Raw genomic sequence first — 13,918 nt, 5'->3', positions numbered from 1 at the left:
GTCCAACCAAAGACAATAAAGATGTTGGGGGTAGGGGTGTCAACTACAAAAAATCATCACTAAAACACTATAAACAAAAATAAAATTCATTATACAGCCCCAAGGCCTCACCTTCCACATTAATAAGTCTCTAAAAACAAACTCATCTCCCCTCTTCCCAATACAAAAAAAAAAATACCTTTACAAATAGAGACTTCCCTTATAAATAATTGTCTGACAACTCCTCACAGGGCCATCCAAAAAATGTGGCCAAAAAAACAAAACTTCCAATAAGATGGACTTGTTAGTACCTTTTCTATTATAACCTCTATCCTACATTATCTTTATAACAGTCATAATAATAACTCCTTCCTAAAACAGATCTTTTGTTTTAAATTTTTTAGACAATTTAAGAAAAACAAACTCAAATATTTTTCCTAAGTTCTCTAAGTCCTTATTATCTTCAACTCAAAATAATCCACATACCAGAGTGGTACTTCCTAAGATAACTTGCCCTAAAAAAAAAAAAAAAAAAAACCGGATGAGGTTTTTCCTTCTGTCTTGTTCTGTGTTCTGAGAAAACTTGGCTTTGTGACCAGTGAGAATATTCTCCTTGGTCACCACCATACAGAAGGTGCATTTACCGGGGTGCACCTTGGTGGCCAGTCGAGTAGACTGGGGTTCCGAACTGTCTCTTTGTCCGGCTGTGCCAAGCTCTCAGAGGAGTTTGTCATAAAGGGTCCAGTCCATAAGGGCTTTTGTCGTCTTAACCTTCGTTGCTTGTTAGTGCTGGAAAAATCCCATTCCAGTATCGCCTGCCCGGTGTCACAGATTAGCGGGTCTGTGACTGGAGGCGTCCCACACTATTGTGTGAGACCGGAGACACCGTTTTCACTACACCATCCTTACCGCCTGTGCAACGAAGGTCTTTACTTTCTCTGAATATCTTTGGGAGTGAATTCTGTGGATCATGGGGGCTACATCATCTGCGCCCTCACCAGGGACGCCTCTTGTTGTCCACGGTAAAGATTTATTCTAAGCGTGGAAAGTTACCTCCGGGGTCTTTCCTTAAAAAGGCTTATTGGATTGAGTCACTATTGGAATAAATATACAAATAAAGATCCTACTCGTCAATGGCCAGACAATGGATCCTTTGAATTGGAAAAACTTCTATATTTGAAAAATATTTTAGAGAGCTCTCATCCCAAGCAGCTGCCTTATTGGTATTTATGGGAAGATCAAATTGAAAAGAAAACCTAGAAAAGTATAACGGCTAGCCTTAGGAAATCTCTTAATAAAGTGAAAGAACAAAAGTCGGAGTTAGAACAAAGATTGAAAGTCAAATTTACTGAAAATTCCCTTTCTCCTCCCTCCTACACTCCCTTATATCCCCAACTCCCTGTCCCTGACTCCCCAGAAGATCTTTTGGATCTCTGGGCCCCTGGCCCAAATCCTCCCCCTCAAGACTTAGCTCCTCAGCCACCTCCTCAGCCAGTTCCCTTAAGTCCCAGGACTCCAACTTCTCCGAAGGGCATTCCGCTGCCTGTTTTAACTTCTCTCACTGTTGAAGACTTACAGGGGGCGCTTAGGCCTGACCTCCAAGCGAGGGGCATACAGGTTACTTGTGTAAATGCTGAAAACCAAAAAGTAAATTTAGTAAAAACATCCAGGAAGGGCAGGAAGGTTCGTTTTGCTGTGTCTTACAACAACTCCTACTTTCCAGGGCTCTGTAATCAGGCTCTGTCAGCTTCAGACATTCCTATGCGGTGTCCATGGCGGATGTATCCTGGACCTCCGCTGCAAAAAATTCATGTCCCCTGGACAGCAGCTGATCTATTAAATTATAAAACTCTCCTGCCTCCATTGTCAGAAGACCCTACTAAATTTAGAGAAGAATTAAAAAGATTAGTGGCTATTCATAGCCCCACCCACCGAGACCTTGACTGGCTGCTAAGGGGCGTTCTTCCAGCCCATGACTACACTGTAGTTATCAGACAGGCCAGACGGCCCCCTGGAGAAAACCCCCCTCATAGAGGAAATAGATGGCCAGACCCTCTCCCAGGCCCTCCTGCAGATGACCAGGAAGTGGCACAGCTAGAGGCTGATATTCAAGGTTTAGTAGGAGCGATTCTAGAGGCGTTTCCTCCTAAAGTTAATTGGTCAAAAATTGAATTATACACTCAGAACGAGGGGGAACATCCTAAAGCTTCTGTTGAACGGTTTATTCAGACTTTCCAAAGACACACTGCATTGAATCCGGAAGCCCCAGAGCATAGGAATCTCCTAATTTCTGCTTTAGTTGGAAATTTTCTTCCTGATATAAAAAAACAAATTCAAAACAGTGTGGTTGGTTGGGCAGGGCAACCATTAAGTGTAATAATGGAGGCCGCTACACAATTCTTTAAAAATTGTCAGCAAGAAAGCAAAAAAAAAAAAAAAAAATTAAAGACAACTCTTCTTGCTTTGCAAATTGAATCTTTTGAAAAGCAAAAATTCAACCCTGAAAATAAACTAAAGCCCACTCAGAGGTCTCCCTATTTGCCTTCGGACAATTGTAGGTATTACAAGAAACCAGGGCATTGGAAAAGGGCATGTCCTGCTCTTAAGAGAAGGGAAAGTTTAAAAAATGTTCCCGCTTGGCCCCAGCACCCCCAAAAGGCTCATTTTTCTCCACCTGAGGGGCATTTCTCCCTCAAATGATGGGGTCAGCCAATCCTCAGTCGCACCCCTGAGCCTACAGTTAAGCTTAAAATAGAGGATTGGGAACTGGATTTCTTAATTGACACTGGTGCGACATTCTCTACTATCCGTTCAAAAGATATCTCTCTCCCTGTTACCTCTGATTCTATCAAGCTGTTGGAGTCTCTGGACAGCCTATTTCACTGCCCATATCTAAACACACTCCAATATCTTTAGGCCCCCTTAACACTCATCATGCTTTTTTAGTTTCTGACTGTTCACCAGCAAACCTCTTTGGCCGAGATTTATTATATAAATTTAATGCCACTATAAATTGTAATGAAAAAGGTGTTTTTATCTCCTTGCCTTCTGACCAAGCCCCAAGTCTCCTACTTTCCATGATGGAAACTTGTCCTGATTTAAATCCTTCTGAAGAAGATGAGTCTTTAAAAAATGTCCCAACCAGTCTTTGGGCTACACATGCAAATGAGGTAAGATTGTTGCTTAGTGCTGAGCCCGTACACGTTACTTGGAAAAAAAATAAACCGTTTCCATCAGTAGCCCAATACCCGCTCTCCAGAGATGCTGAGCAAGGAATTGAACCCACAATAGACTCCCTTTTACAACAGGGTGTACTAGTTTTCACTTCCTCGCCCTGTAACACTCCAATCTTGCCAGTAAAAAAAGAAGGCAAATTTGACTCAGACGGGAACCAAATCTATAGATTTGTACAAGACCTCAGAGCCATAAACTCTTTTGTAATTCCTCGACATCCTGTGGTCCCTAATCCAGCTGTCATCCTGACCTCAATACCTGCTGACACAGCCTGCTTTACAGTAGTTGACCTCTGCTCAGCTTTCTTTTCAATCCCATTACACCCTGACTCACAATTTCTTTTCACATTTACATTTAAAGGGAGACAATTAACATGGACTCGAATACCTCAGGGATATTGTGAGTCCCCCTCAATATTTTCCCAGGTCCTTAAAGCTGACTTGGATTCTATAGTCTTTACTCAAGCCTCCATTCTTGTTCAATATGTTGATGACCTTTTACTCTGTAATCCAACTAAGCAGGGGGCTCTTACAGATTCTCTCATTCTCCTGAAAGCCCTAGCTGAAGGAGGCCATAAAGCCTCCAGGTCCAAACTTCAGTGGGTGCAAATGACTGTTACCTACTTAGGGCATGAGATATCTCAAGGCATTCAAAAGCTAACTCCCAAACGCCTCAAGTCAATTTTATCCATCCCTCTCCCCAAAACAAAGGAACAGCTACGTAAATTTCTAGGAGCTGCCGGTTACTGCCGCCAATGGATTCCTAATTTTGCAGCCCTCGCCAAACCTCTGTATTCTCTTCTCCCAGATATCGTCCCAGAGCCTATTTCCTGGCCCTCAGAGGCATTAAACTCCTTTGAGGCCTTAAAAATAGCTTTGTCCATGCCTCCGGCTCTTGGCTTACGTAATTTTGACAAGTCTTTTCATCTATACTGTCATAAAAATAATAGAATTGCTGCAGGCATTCTAGGGCAATCTTTTGCCTCTCAAATACGTCCTATAACATATTTCTCATGCCAACTAGACCCTGTGGCATCAGGCATGCCCCCATGCTTACATGCGGTGGCTGCAGCTGCCACCCTGATTGATAAGGCCAGTACTCTTACATTAGGCTCTCCCATTCACCTCTATGTCCCACATTCTGTGTCAGCTATTTTACAAGTTCATAAGACACAACACCTCTCTACACCGCGACAGACCACCTATGAGCAGGCTCTTTTAACTAACCCTTCCATCATCTTACATCGTTGCAACACTTTAAATCCAGCTACTTTACTGCCCCTTCCTGATGATGGAGAGCCCCACTCCATTCCACATGATTGCCTTACAACTATAGAAATGGTCTCGAAGCCAAGAGACGATCTTTCAGACATCCCTTTAGACAATCCAGACTTACTTCTGTTTTGTGACGGCTCCTGTAAACGAAATTCCCGGGGAAGCATAATAACTGGTTATGCCATAGTTTCCCCACATGAAACTCTTGAAGCTTATTCTTTGCCCACCATAAGATCAGCCCAAGCTGCTGAACTCATGGCTCTTACTAGGGCCTGCACATTAGCAAAAGGAAAAACTGCCACTATTTACACAGACTCCAAATATGCTTTTGGAGTCTGCCATGCTGTTGGCACAATTTGGAAATCCCATGGATTCTTAACTTCTGCAGGAACTCCTATTGCTAATAGATACTTAATTGCAGCCTTATTACAAGCTAGTCACCTTCCTTCAAAAATTGCCATTGTTCATTGTTCAGCCCATACTAAGGAGACTGATGTCATATCTTTAGGGAATGACAGGGCTGACAGAGCTGCTAAACATGCAGCTCACTATGGACCCCCTTATCCGTTTTCCACCCAATTTTTAAACCTGCCTTTATCCCTGACTGATGTTATTAACTATCAGGCAAATGCCCCACAATTTGAAAAAGACAATTGGATACAAAAGGGTGCCAAACAATTATCAGATGGATTATACATTGGACCACACAGATTTCCAGTAGCTCCTTTTCTTTTGACTTTTTGACTTACACTTATCTCCCACCAAATGGGACATATATACAAACGGGAGATAGTTAAGGAACAAAAGACAATTGGTTTTGCCCTGGCATCCATAAAATTTCTGACCAAATCACCTCCCAGTGCACAACTTGCAAATCTTACCAAGTCTCTGGGAGAAATCGGTGTGATCCAGGAAGTCCTCCCAGGCCCACGCTGCCTTTTGCGGCACTCCAAACAGATTTTATAGACTTGCCTTCAGCTTTAGGTTACTCTCACTGTTTGGTTATTGTCTGCATGTTTAGTAGATGGACTGAATGCTATCCGACCAGACATGCAGATGCCACAACAGTGGTAAAGAAATTAATAACTGAAGTTATTCCTTGCTTTGGCATTCCTTTATAGATTGAATGAGACCAAGGAACTCATTTTACAGCAGAAATAAACCACTTGCTTGCAAAAATTCTGGGGTATTCATTAAAATTTCATACCCCATATCACCCTCAGTCATCAGGGCAAGTGGAACGTAAAAATCTAGATATAAAAAGAACTCTAAGAAAAGTCTGTCAAAAAACTGGACTTAAATGGCCAGAAACTCTGCCCTTGGCCCTTATAAAGATTCAAAATACTCCAAATAGAAGGCATAGACTGACTCCTTTTGAAATAATTTTTAGACGTCCGATGCCTACTGGAGTCTCTAAACCTTCAATTCCTGGATTAAATGAATATTATGGGAACTTAAGTGAACAATTTGATACTATGACTTGTTATATACAAAAATTAACTAGTATACTTGAAGCATATCGTCAACAGGTAAAAGAGGCATGGCCACCACCTTCTGACAAGCCTTGCCATCCCTTTCGACCAGGAGACCGGGTATACATCAAGGTCTTTAGAAAAAAACACACACTGTCACCTCGCTGGGAAAGACCTTATAAAGTCTTACTGACGACCTACACTGCCATCAAAATAAAGGAAAAATCTTCCTGGATCCATGCGAGCCACGCCAAAATAGACCCAGAACATCGCTCTCAAGACAACTGGGAGATAATCCCCACAGGTGACCTTAAACTAAAGATTTCGAGGGCCAAAACCCAGGCCCCAAAAACAGCCGACAACACGAAGTAGACAGCTTTTCCCAAGATCACGGATCAAGAAAACCTACTTTGACCCATTTCCTTCCCCTTGCTTTAAAACTCCCTATATATATACACACTCACACACACAAACTAGTAGTAAATATATATATATATTTTTTTTAATCATTTATTAGAAAGCTGACTGGAGAGTGCTGGTCTCTATCTGTCCCTCTTCCCCTCTCTAAGTCTCCGCTATGGGCTCTTTTCCGATCTGTGTCTTGCTTTTACTAACCCACTCCTTTTCAACAAGTCGGGCACAGACCAAACACCCCCTTATGCCAGTTTACCAAGCCCTAGCCACGCTCACTAATCAATCCAACTGTTGGTTATGTCAACAGCTAGATAGTGCAAAAGAACCTGAACTAGTCTTTGTTCCTGCTGATATGAACACCTGGTGGACTAAGTACGGAAAATGGATGAATAACAGAGTATGGTATCTGCAACAAGGGAAACTTCACTCTGCTTCGTCTCCTGGTGAGTCACTTGGGCCCCAGAAAGACTACTTAAAAGGTCAAGGACTGTCCCTTGCCCAAGTACAAACAATAAGTGAAAGTTTTTCCCTCTACATTAAAAATAAACATGGCACTGGACCTTTCCTGGGTGACATACCGAGACAATATTGCAGTCAAACTCTGTGGTTTGATTCCGCAGGTGGCATCTTCAGAACTCTCAAGGGAACTGTAAGTGACGCTATCACTACTCCCTCTGGCACAAACATTTGCCAAATCACCAAGTGCTCTGGATGGCTTACGAGCCACCCGTGTGCAACTTGGGGTATCACAGCTATCCACATAGTTAAGCTGCCCAATGCCACAGACTATATATGGGTGGATCAAAAATCTGGACTCACCTGGTCAGGTGACAAGACCAGGCTTTATAGCTGCCAAAATCAGACTGCAGGCCTCCTGTACCAGCTATTCCACAATCTGTTCTGTTCTCGCAGACTGACAAGAGCTCATGGGAAATAGAGATGTTTAGGTAATAACAGTGCAAGTGGCACAGATCATGAAATAGTCCAGATCCTGGGAACTACAGACTCAATTCTAACCTTGTCTTTAAACTACACTGGTCTTTTCATTTTATGCAGCAACAAAATACATAAAGGATTCCCACCTAATTGGTCAGGACAATGCGGACTTAGATACCTGGCTCCTTCTGTCACCAAACACTCCACCTTAAATGCTAGCCAAATTACAAACTTGGGTTCGTTTGTTCATAAGATTGTGCCACATAAATGTGCCAGTCGAGAAATCGTGGAAAATCCACTTGTGTATCACAACTCCAAGTTCTTTTCAGCCTTGAGAGTCCTATTCCCCAGCTTTAGAGATTATGAGTTGGAAAAGACAATCTTAAATCTCTCTATGGTAATAGAACAAGAGTTCAACACCACCATGCAAACCTTGAACATACTCCAGTCAGAGATTAACAGCCTAACTAACATCTGTGGTGCTCCAAAATCGACGTGCTCTAGATATACTCACTGCCCAGCAAAAAGGAACATGTACAATCATTAGAGAAAAATGTTGCTTTTATGTGAATCAAACAGGTCAAATAATATCTAACTTAAATCTATTAAAAGAAAAGATTGACATTTTTCATCAGATAAACGAAGCTCACACATTTTATTACACTGACTTATTTCCAGGATTGGGGGACTGGTTTAATGGAGTGTGGGGAAATGTGCTCCGATTTGTTCTTTTCTGCTTGTTCATCCCCATTCTAATCTACGTTCTTTTCTCTCTTTGCAGACTTCTTATCACTCAGATACTAACAGGATTTCTCTCTCCACAGTCACCAGCTCAGCTTTTAATATGTGAAAGTTCTAGGGAAGTTTCAGAGGAGGGAACTGATGGTGCTCAGGGCAAGCTACCCCAGGAAGCACCACTCTGGTATGCGGATTATTTCCAGCTGAAGACAATAAGGAGTAAGAGAACTCAGGAAAAATATTTGAGTTTCCCCTCCCAAACTGCCTAAAAAATTTAAAACAAAAGATCTGTTTCAGGAAGGAGTTATTATCATGACTGCTATAAAGATAATGTAGGATAGAGGTTACAATAGAAAAGGCACCAACAAGCCCATCTTATCGGGAGTCCTGTCTCTCTGGCCACATTCTTTGGATGGCCCTGCGAGGAGTTGTCAATCATTTACAAGGGAAGTCTCCATTTGTAAAGGTATCTCCCTCTCTGTATTGGAAAGAGGGGGAATGAGCTCATTTCTAGAGACTTATCAATGTGGAAGGTGGGGCCTTGGGGCTGCATAATAAACCTTACTCTTGTTTACAGTGCTTTAGTGATGATCTCCTGTAGCTGACACCCCCACCCCCAACATCCTCATTGTCTTTGGTTGGACATGGTATTTAAGACGAGAATTTCTGCTATTGTGTTGAGAAACGCAGTGTCCCTGCTTTCTCCCATGTATACATGTTATTAAACTTGATATTATTTTCTCCTGCTAACCTGTCTTGTTAATTATTTGGTCAGCCATAAGAACCTTAAGGAAAAGGGCAGAGGGAGATTCTCCCTCTTCCCCCGACAACACAAATGCAGTGTTTGAATAATCCAGCTAAAACCCTCAAACCAGTCTTTATGGGGAAATGAGGGAAGACAATTGTATGGCATTTTGCTGGCTCAACAAGAAACCCCACAGGTATGTACTGCATTCCAGAAAAAAAGATATTAATTATTTACATGACAAGAAATCACATTATAAATTTTAATCATACTTGAGCCCTTAAGGTCTGCCAGTCTAAGCCCTGGAAATCCATTTGAACTCACTCAAAATAAAAAGAACAGACCTCAGAATATTAGTGACATGGTCGAGGGTGAAAAAATAAAAATAATTCTTAAATCATCTACTGGAATGTTTTTATTTTTTCTCTGAAATTCACCTATTTCTTCCCTCTTTGGAAACATTTTGTCTTTCAAGCTGTATTGATTAAACACTTTTACTCACTGAAAAACTGAGACTAAAATAAAGTGAATATATCTTTTAAGGACGACAAACTCAGGGAGGGGCATTGCTGACCCAGCAGATCACCTGGAAAAGTCTGCCAAGAGGAACCTCCAATCAAAGGATTTACAATTGAATGTGTGTCCAGGACACATCCTGGCAGGAGAAGCAGAAATAGTTCATACAAGGTATTGCTACCGGCTCAAGACAAGGTTGACATGAGGGAAGCCACTGTAGAAAATAAACCCTAATGTAACTTTGAATGACCTCTGACTAACTAACCCAGCTGGATACTCACCCTCCAGGAGATCTAACTGCTCTGTAGATTTTACGACCTCTGCTTGTGCACATACCTCCCAGCTGCAATAAAATGATGACTTTGTTCTTTTGAGTTCCTCAGGAATGTGAAGACGCCCCCCAAGAGAGAGTCTATGCTGATAGCCATCATCAGTGAAAACTGAAAGATCTGGTGTGGCACACCCAGTCTGTAACACCTGAGGGTCAACATTCCTAACCTCCTCCCCTATAACCCACCAGCCTATATAAGTGCTGTAGAATTTTGTGCCCCCTTAAGATGGTTCTTTGAGACATTAGTCCGCCATCTTCCCCCTTACTAGCAAGCTGTAATAAACTGCCCTTTCTTTTCCCCCATCTTGCCTCTTGACGATTGGCTTTTGTCTCCCAGGAAGCAGATTGTGCCCTTTGTGGAGTAACAGTATTTCTGGTAGTTATTTGCTACTTTTTTCTCATGCCAAACATCCACAAACAGGAAATAAACCCTTTTAAAAGGGCCACCCATTGACTATGGAAAAACGATAAGCAATTAAACTACTGGATGTGTTCGTAACTGATTACGATGCTGTGAACTGGCAACGGGAAGTTGCTGTCTGGGAACGCGAGGAGGGACTTCGAAATTTAGGGATTTATTGCCAGTCCTAGGGAGAGCTGGGGGTGGGGGCAGGGTCGTGGATTTGAGATTCTGATTCCCAAACATTCAGAAAACTCAGAAGAAAATGAGTCCCCTCTGAGAAGAAACGAGGCACTGGGGAGCCCAAAGACCACAGCTCCTCCCACGCAGAAGCCCCGGAGACCGAGTCACGATTGTCCCCGATGACCCTCCCCGTGGTCACCGCACCATCTGGAGACACGCGGGGCTGCGGGCGCAGAGCTGCCCAGAGAGGCTCCGGGGCCGCAGTCGCCGCGCGCAGTGACCACAGGACGCCCGGGGTCCCGGCTGCCGGCCCCGCCCCCACGCTGCGGCCGGAGGGGACTGAGGTCCGAGCGGCGCCCCCGCGGACTCGGGTCTGCAGACTCCGGAGTGACTGTGGGGAGCCCGGGTCCCACCACAGCTGTTCCAGCCACTTCCAACCAGCCCCTCCTGCCCCAAACCGTGTCTCCGAACCCCCGGCTAGAACTCTCACCATTTCTAAGTCTCCTGGGTCCCCCGCGTCCCTCCTACGATCCCGCACAGGTCACAGCCACAACAGAGCTGGCGGCAGAGCAACCTAGGGCCTTTTAAAGCAGCGGCCCGTGACCGGAAGGACTGTGGCGCGAGCAGGAAGTCGGGATGGGGGCGGAGTGTCGCCCCACCCACCTACCCCGGAGCCGACCCTGATTGGACAGTTCGAAAGGCCTTCGGTCCTGAGTGACAGCGGGATGGAGATTACAGGTCTGAGCCACTCCAAAGCTGGAAATTGCCCTCTCCGGGGACTTTTCCATTGAAATGCAATGCTACGAGGCCACTCGGGGACCTGTGACCCTTCTTTGCAAGCACACATAATATCACCTCACCATATGTAATAATTAGTCTGTCTCCACTTTAGTCTCTGATCTTCCACCCAGCGCTTCCCCAACTCCAGTCAAACTGTACTTTAAAAAATCCTATGGCCTCCCAAGCCCTTAGCTCTGGTGGGAAATTGGAACCCGCAGCCGCAGCTGGGCGCAACGACTCTTCTCAGTCTAACCACAGGGTATGAGATGTGTTCATTCAATTCTCAGGTGTACATTTTACCCTGGAATGAAATTTATTTTAGATCATTTTTTGAATGTATCCTGAGAGAACTTTGAAATGTAAAACTCTAAAATATGCCTAAAGTAATTCAATTCCTATTTGGACTGAGAACAATAAAACAAGAAAAGGTTATGTAAATGTGGGATGTATCTGGAAAGTATTCACATGCTTAAGAGATTGGAATGCAAGACTCTTTTGCATTGCAAAACTCTTAACGCATTTATCCACTTATTTGAACAGGTTTTTTTTTTTTGAGAAACAGTACACATACAATACAATAGAGCCCATTATGTCTGCAACTGACTGGTCCAGTATATTCAGATACTGTGCAATTATCACCGCAGTCAATTTCAGAATATTTCCATCACCAAAAAGAAATGCCTATACCCTTAACCTATCACTGCCCTGTCTTCCCGCCTAGCTCCTCCAAGCACCAGCCGTAGACAACTGCTGATTTATTTTCTGTGTCTATAAATTTCCGTATTTGTTGACATATGAATGAAGTTGTACAATATGTGGTCTTCATTCATTTTTTAAATTGGGATATAATTGAAAAGCAACATTATGTTCATTTCAGGTGTACCACAATAAGTCTAGTTAACATCCATCGCTACACAGAGTTATAATTTTTTTTCTTGTGCTGAGAACTTCCAAGATCTACTCTCTTAGCAAATTTTAAATATACAACTCAGTATTATTAATTATAGTCACGATGCTGTACATTACATCCCCATTACTTATTTACTTTACAACACGAAGTATCTTTTGATTACCTTCTATATTTATTCCATAAAAGTTGCATCTTATCCATATTCAAGTGAGTACTACAGTAGTGTGAAGTACATTGACATTGTAAACCAATCTCCACAACTCTGTCATCTTGCAAAACTGCAACTCTCTATATATTAAACAACAATGCCCGATTGCCGTTGCCCCCCACGCCCTCAAAACCACTATCCTGTTGTCACTATGAATTTGACTACTCTAGATATCTCATATCATTGGAATCACACAGTTTTTGTCCTTTTTTTGACTGGCTTCTTTGATTTAGCATAATGTCCTCAAGGTTCACCCATGTGGTAGCATGTGTCAGAATTTCATGTCTTTTTAAAGCTTAATATTATTCTGTTCTGTGTGTGTACCACATTTTGTTTATCCATTCACCCATTGATGAACGCTTGGGTTGCTTCCACTTTTTGGCTACTGTGATTAACGCACCTATGAACACAGATGTACATATATCTGTTTGACTCCATATTTTGAATATTTTGGGTATATACTCGGAAATTGAATTGCTGGATCATATGGTAACACTTACTATAATATTTGAAAAAGTGCTGTACTGTTTTCCACAATGGTGTCATGATTTTGCATTCCCACCGGAAGTACACCGGAGTTCCCACAGGTGGTTTTACTTTCTTGATAGTGTCCTTTGAAGCACAGAAGTGATTAATTTTGATGAAATTCAAATTATCTATATGTTTTTACTTTTTTTACTTTTAGTGTTATAACTCAAATTCTTCGCCAAATCAAAGGTCATATTGTCCTCTTTGTTTTTTCTAAGAGTATTGTTTTATCTGGTTTAGATCTTTGGTTCCTTTTGTTCAATTATTGTGTGTGGTGTAATGAAAGGTCCAACTTCATTCTTCTGCATGTTGCTACCCAGTTGTCCCAGCATCAATTTTTGAAAAAAATATTCTTTCCTCATTCTCGGTACCTTTTTCGAAAATGAGTTGACCATAGATGAATGGGTTTATATCTGGAATCTCAATCAAATCCATTAATCTGTGTGTCTGTCCTTGTGTCATTACCACATTACCTGGATTACTATGCTGAGCAGTCAGATTTTAAATCAGGAAATGTTAGTCTTATTACTCTGTCTTACTTTTTCAAGATTTGTTTAGCAATTCTGGTTTGCCTGCAATTCCATATAATTTATCAAAAGCTTACCAATTTCTGTAAAGAAGTCGACTGAGATTCTCATAGGGATTGTGTTGAAAATCTAGATCATTCTAGGAAGTATTGTCATCTCAACAGTGTTAAATCTAAGGATCCATGAACATGGGCTATTTTCCCTTTTATTTACTGATTTATTATTTATTTTTAGGGTTCACTCTTTTTTTTTCTTGCGCCTGTTGGTTAGGGAGTAATCAAGAACAAGGAAAAATATGGCATCACTCCAAGGTCTTTGCTCATTTTATTAAAGATTTGCAATGTCTAAATATCCAAATACCCTCCCAGCCTCACCCCATTCCTTTTAATTTCCAAAAATGCAAATCAAATTTTTGGCAATAAAAACAGTTTAATGGTTATTATTACTAGAAATTAGTTTCAGGGAAAATGTGGCTAGAAGAGAGTTTTTCTCCACCTACCCTCAGAATGCTTGCAGCTCCGTAACTGATATCCTTTTGCATGTATGTACACTCAGTAATGACCATCCAATAGCAATGGTAAATTTAATGATAAATGTTTGTACAAATGGTAAACAGTTTGTAAACTTAAAATATATAAAAGTATATAATCATTTTCCTGTCACTATGTGATTAGCATAAATATGCATTTTTTGATACAGGTCCCTTTTTTTTTTCATTTTACCTTTTGACCCCCTTCACACAT

At 41.9% G+C, this 13,918-nt stretch overlaps 3 protein-coding genes across 3 annotated transcripts in view; 1 reads left to right on the top strand and 2 right to left on the bottom strand.

Annotated features, from left to right (window-relative positions):
• Positions 1–11,091, bottom strand: part of LOC131394549 (zinc finger protein 709-like) — a 69,764-nt gene extending 58,673 nt beyond the window's left edge. The window contains exon 1 of the mRNA XM_058525938.1: positions 10,713–11,091. Coding sequence (XP_058381921.1) covers positions 10,713–10,715 — 3 coding nt within the window. The 5' untranslated portion in view covers positions 10,716–11,091. The remainder of the gene's footprint in view (positions 1–10,712) is intronic.
• Positions 1–11,903, bottom strand: part of LOC131394538 (zinc finger protein 709-like) — a 340,324-nt gene extending 328,421 nt beyond the window's left edge. The window contains exon 1 of the transcript XR_009216176.1: positions 11,886–11,903. The gene's annotated coding sequence lies outside the window, so the exon portion shown is untranslated. The remainder of the gene's footprint in view (positions 1–11,885) is intronic.
• Positions 1–13,918, top strand: part of LOC131394547 (zinc finger protein 14-like) — a 181,288-nt gene that overhangs the window by 112,513 nt on the left and 54,857 nt on the right. The window lies entirely within an intron of this gene.

This window comes from Diceros bicornis, chromosome 30 (assembly GCF_020826845.1).
Source record: "Diceros bicornis minor isolate mBicDic1 chromosome 30, mDicBic1.mat.cur, whole genome shotgun sequence".
NCBI classification, from domain to species: Eukaryota; Metazoa; Chordata; class Mammalia; order Perissodactyla; family Rhinocerotidae; genus Diceros; species Diceros bicornis.
Note: the sequence above shows the minus strand (reverse complement) of the source record. Positions and strands in the feature narration are given on the sequence as shown.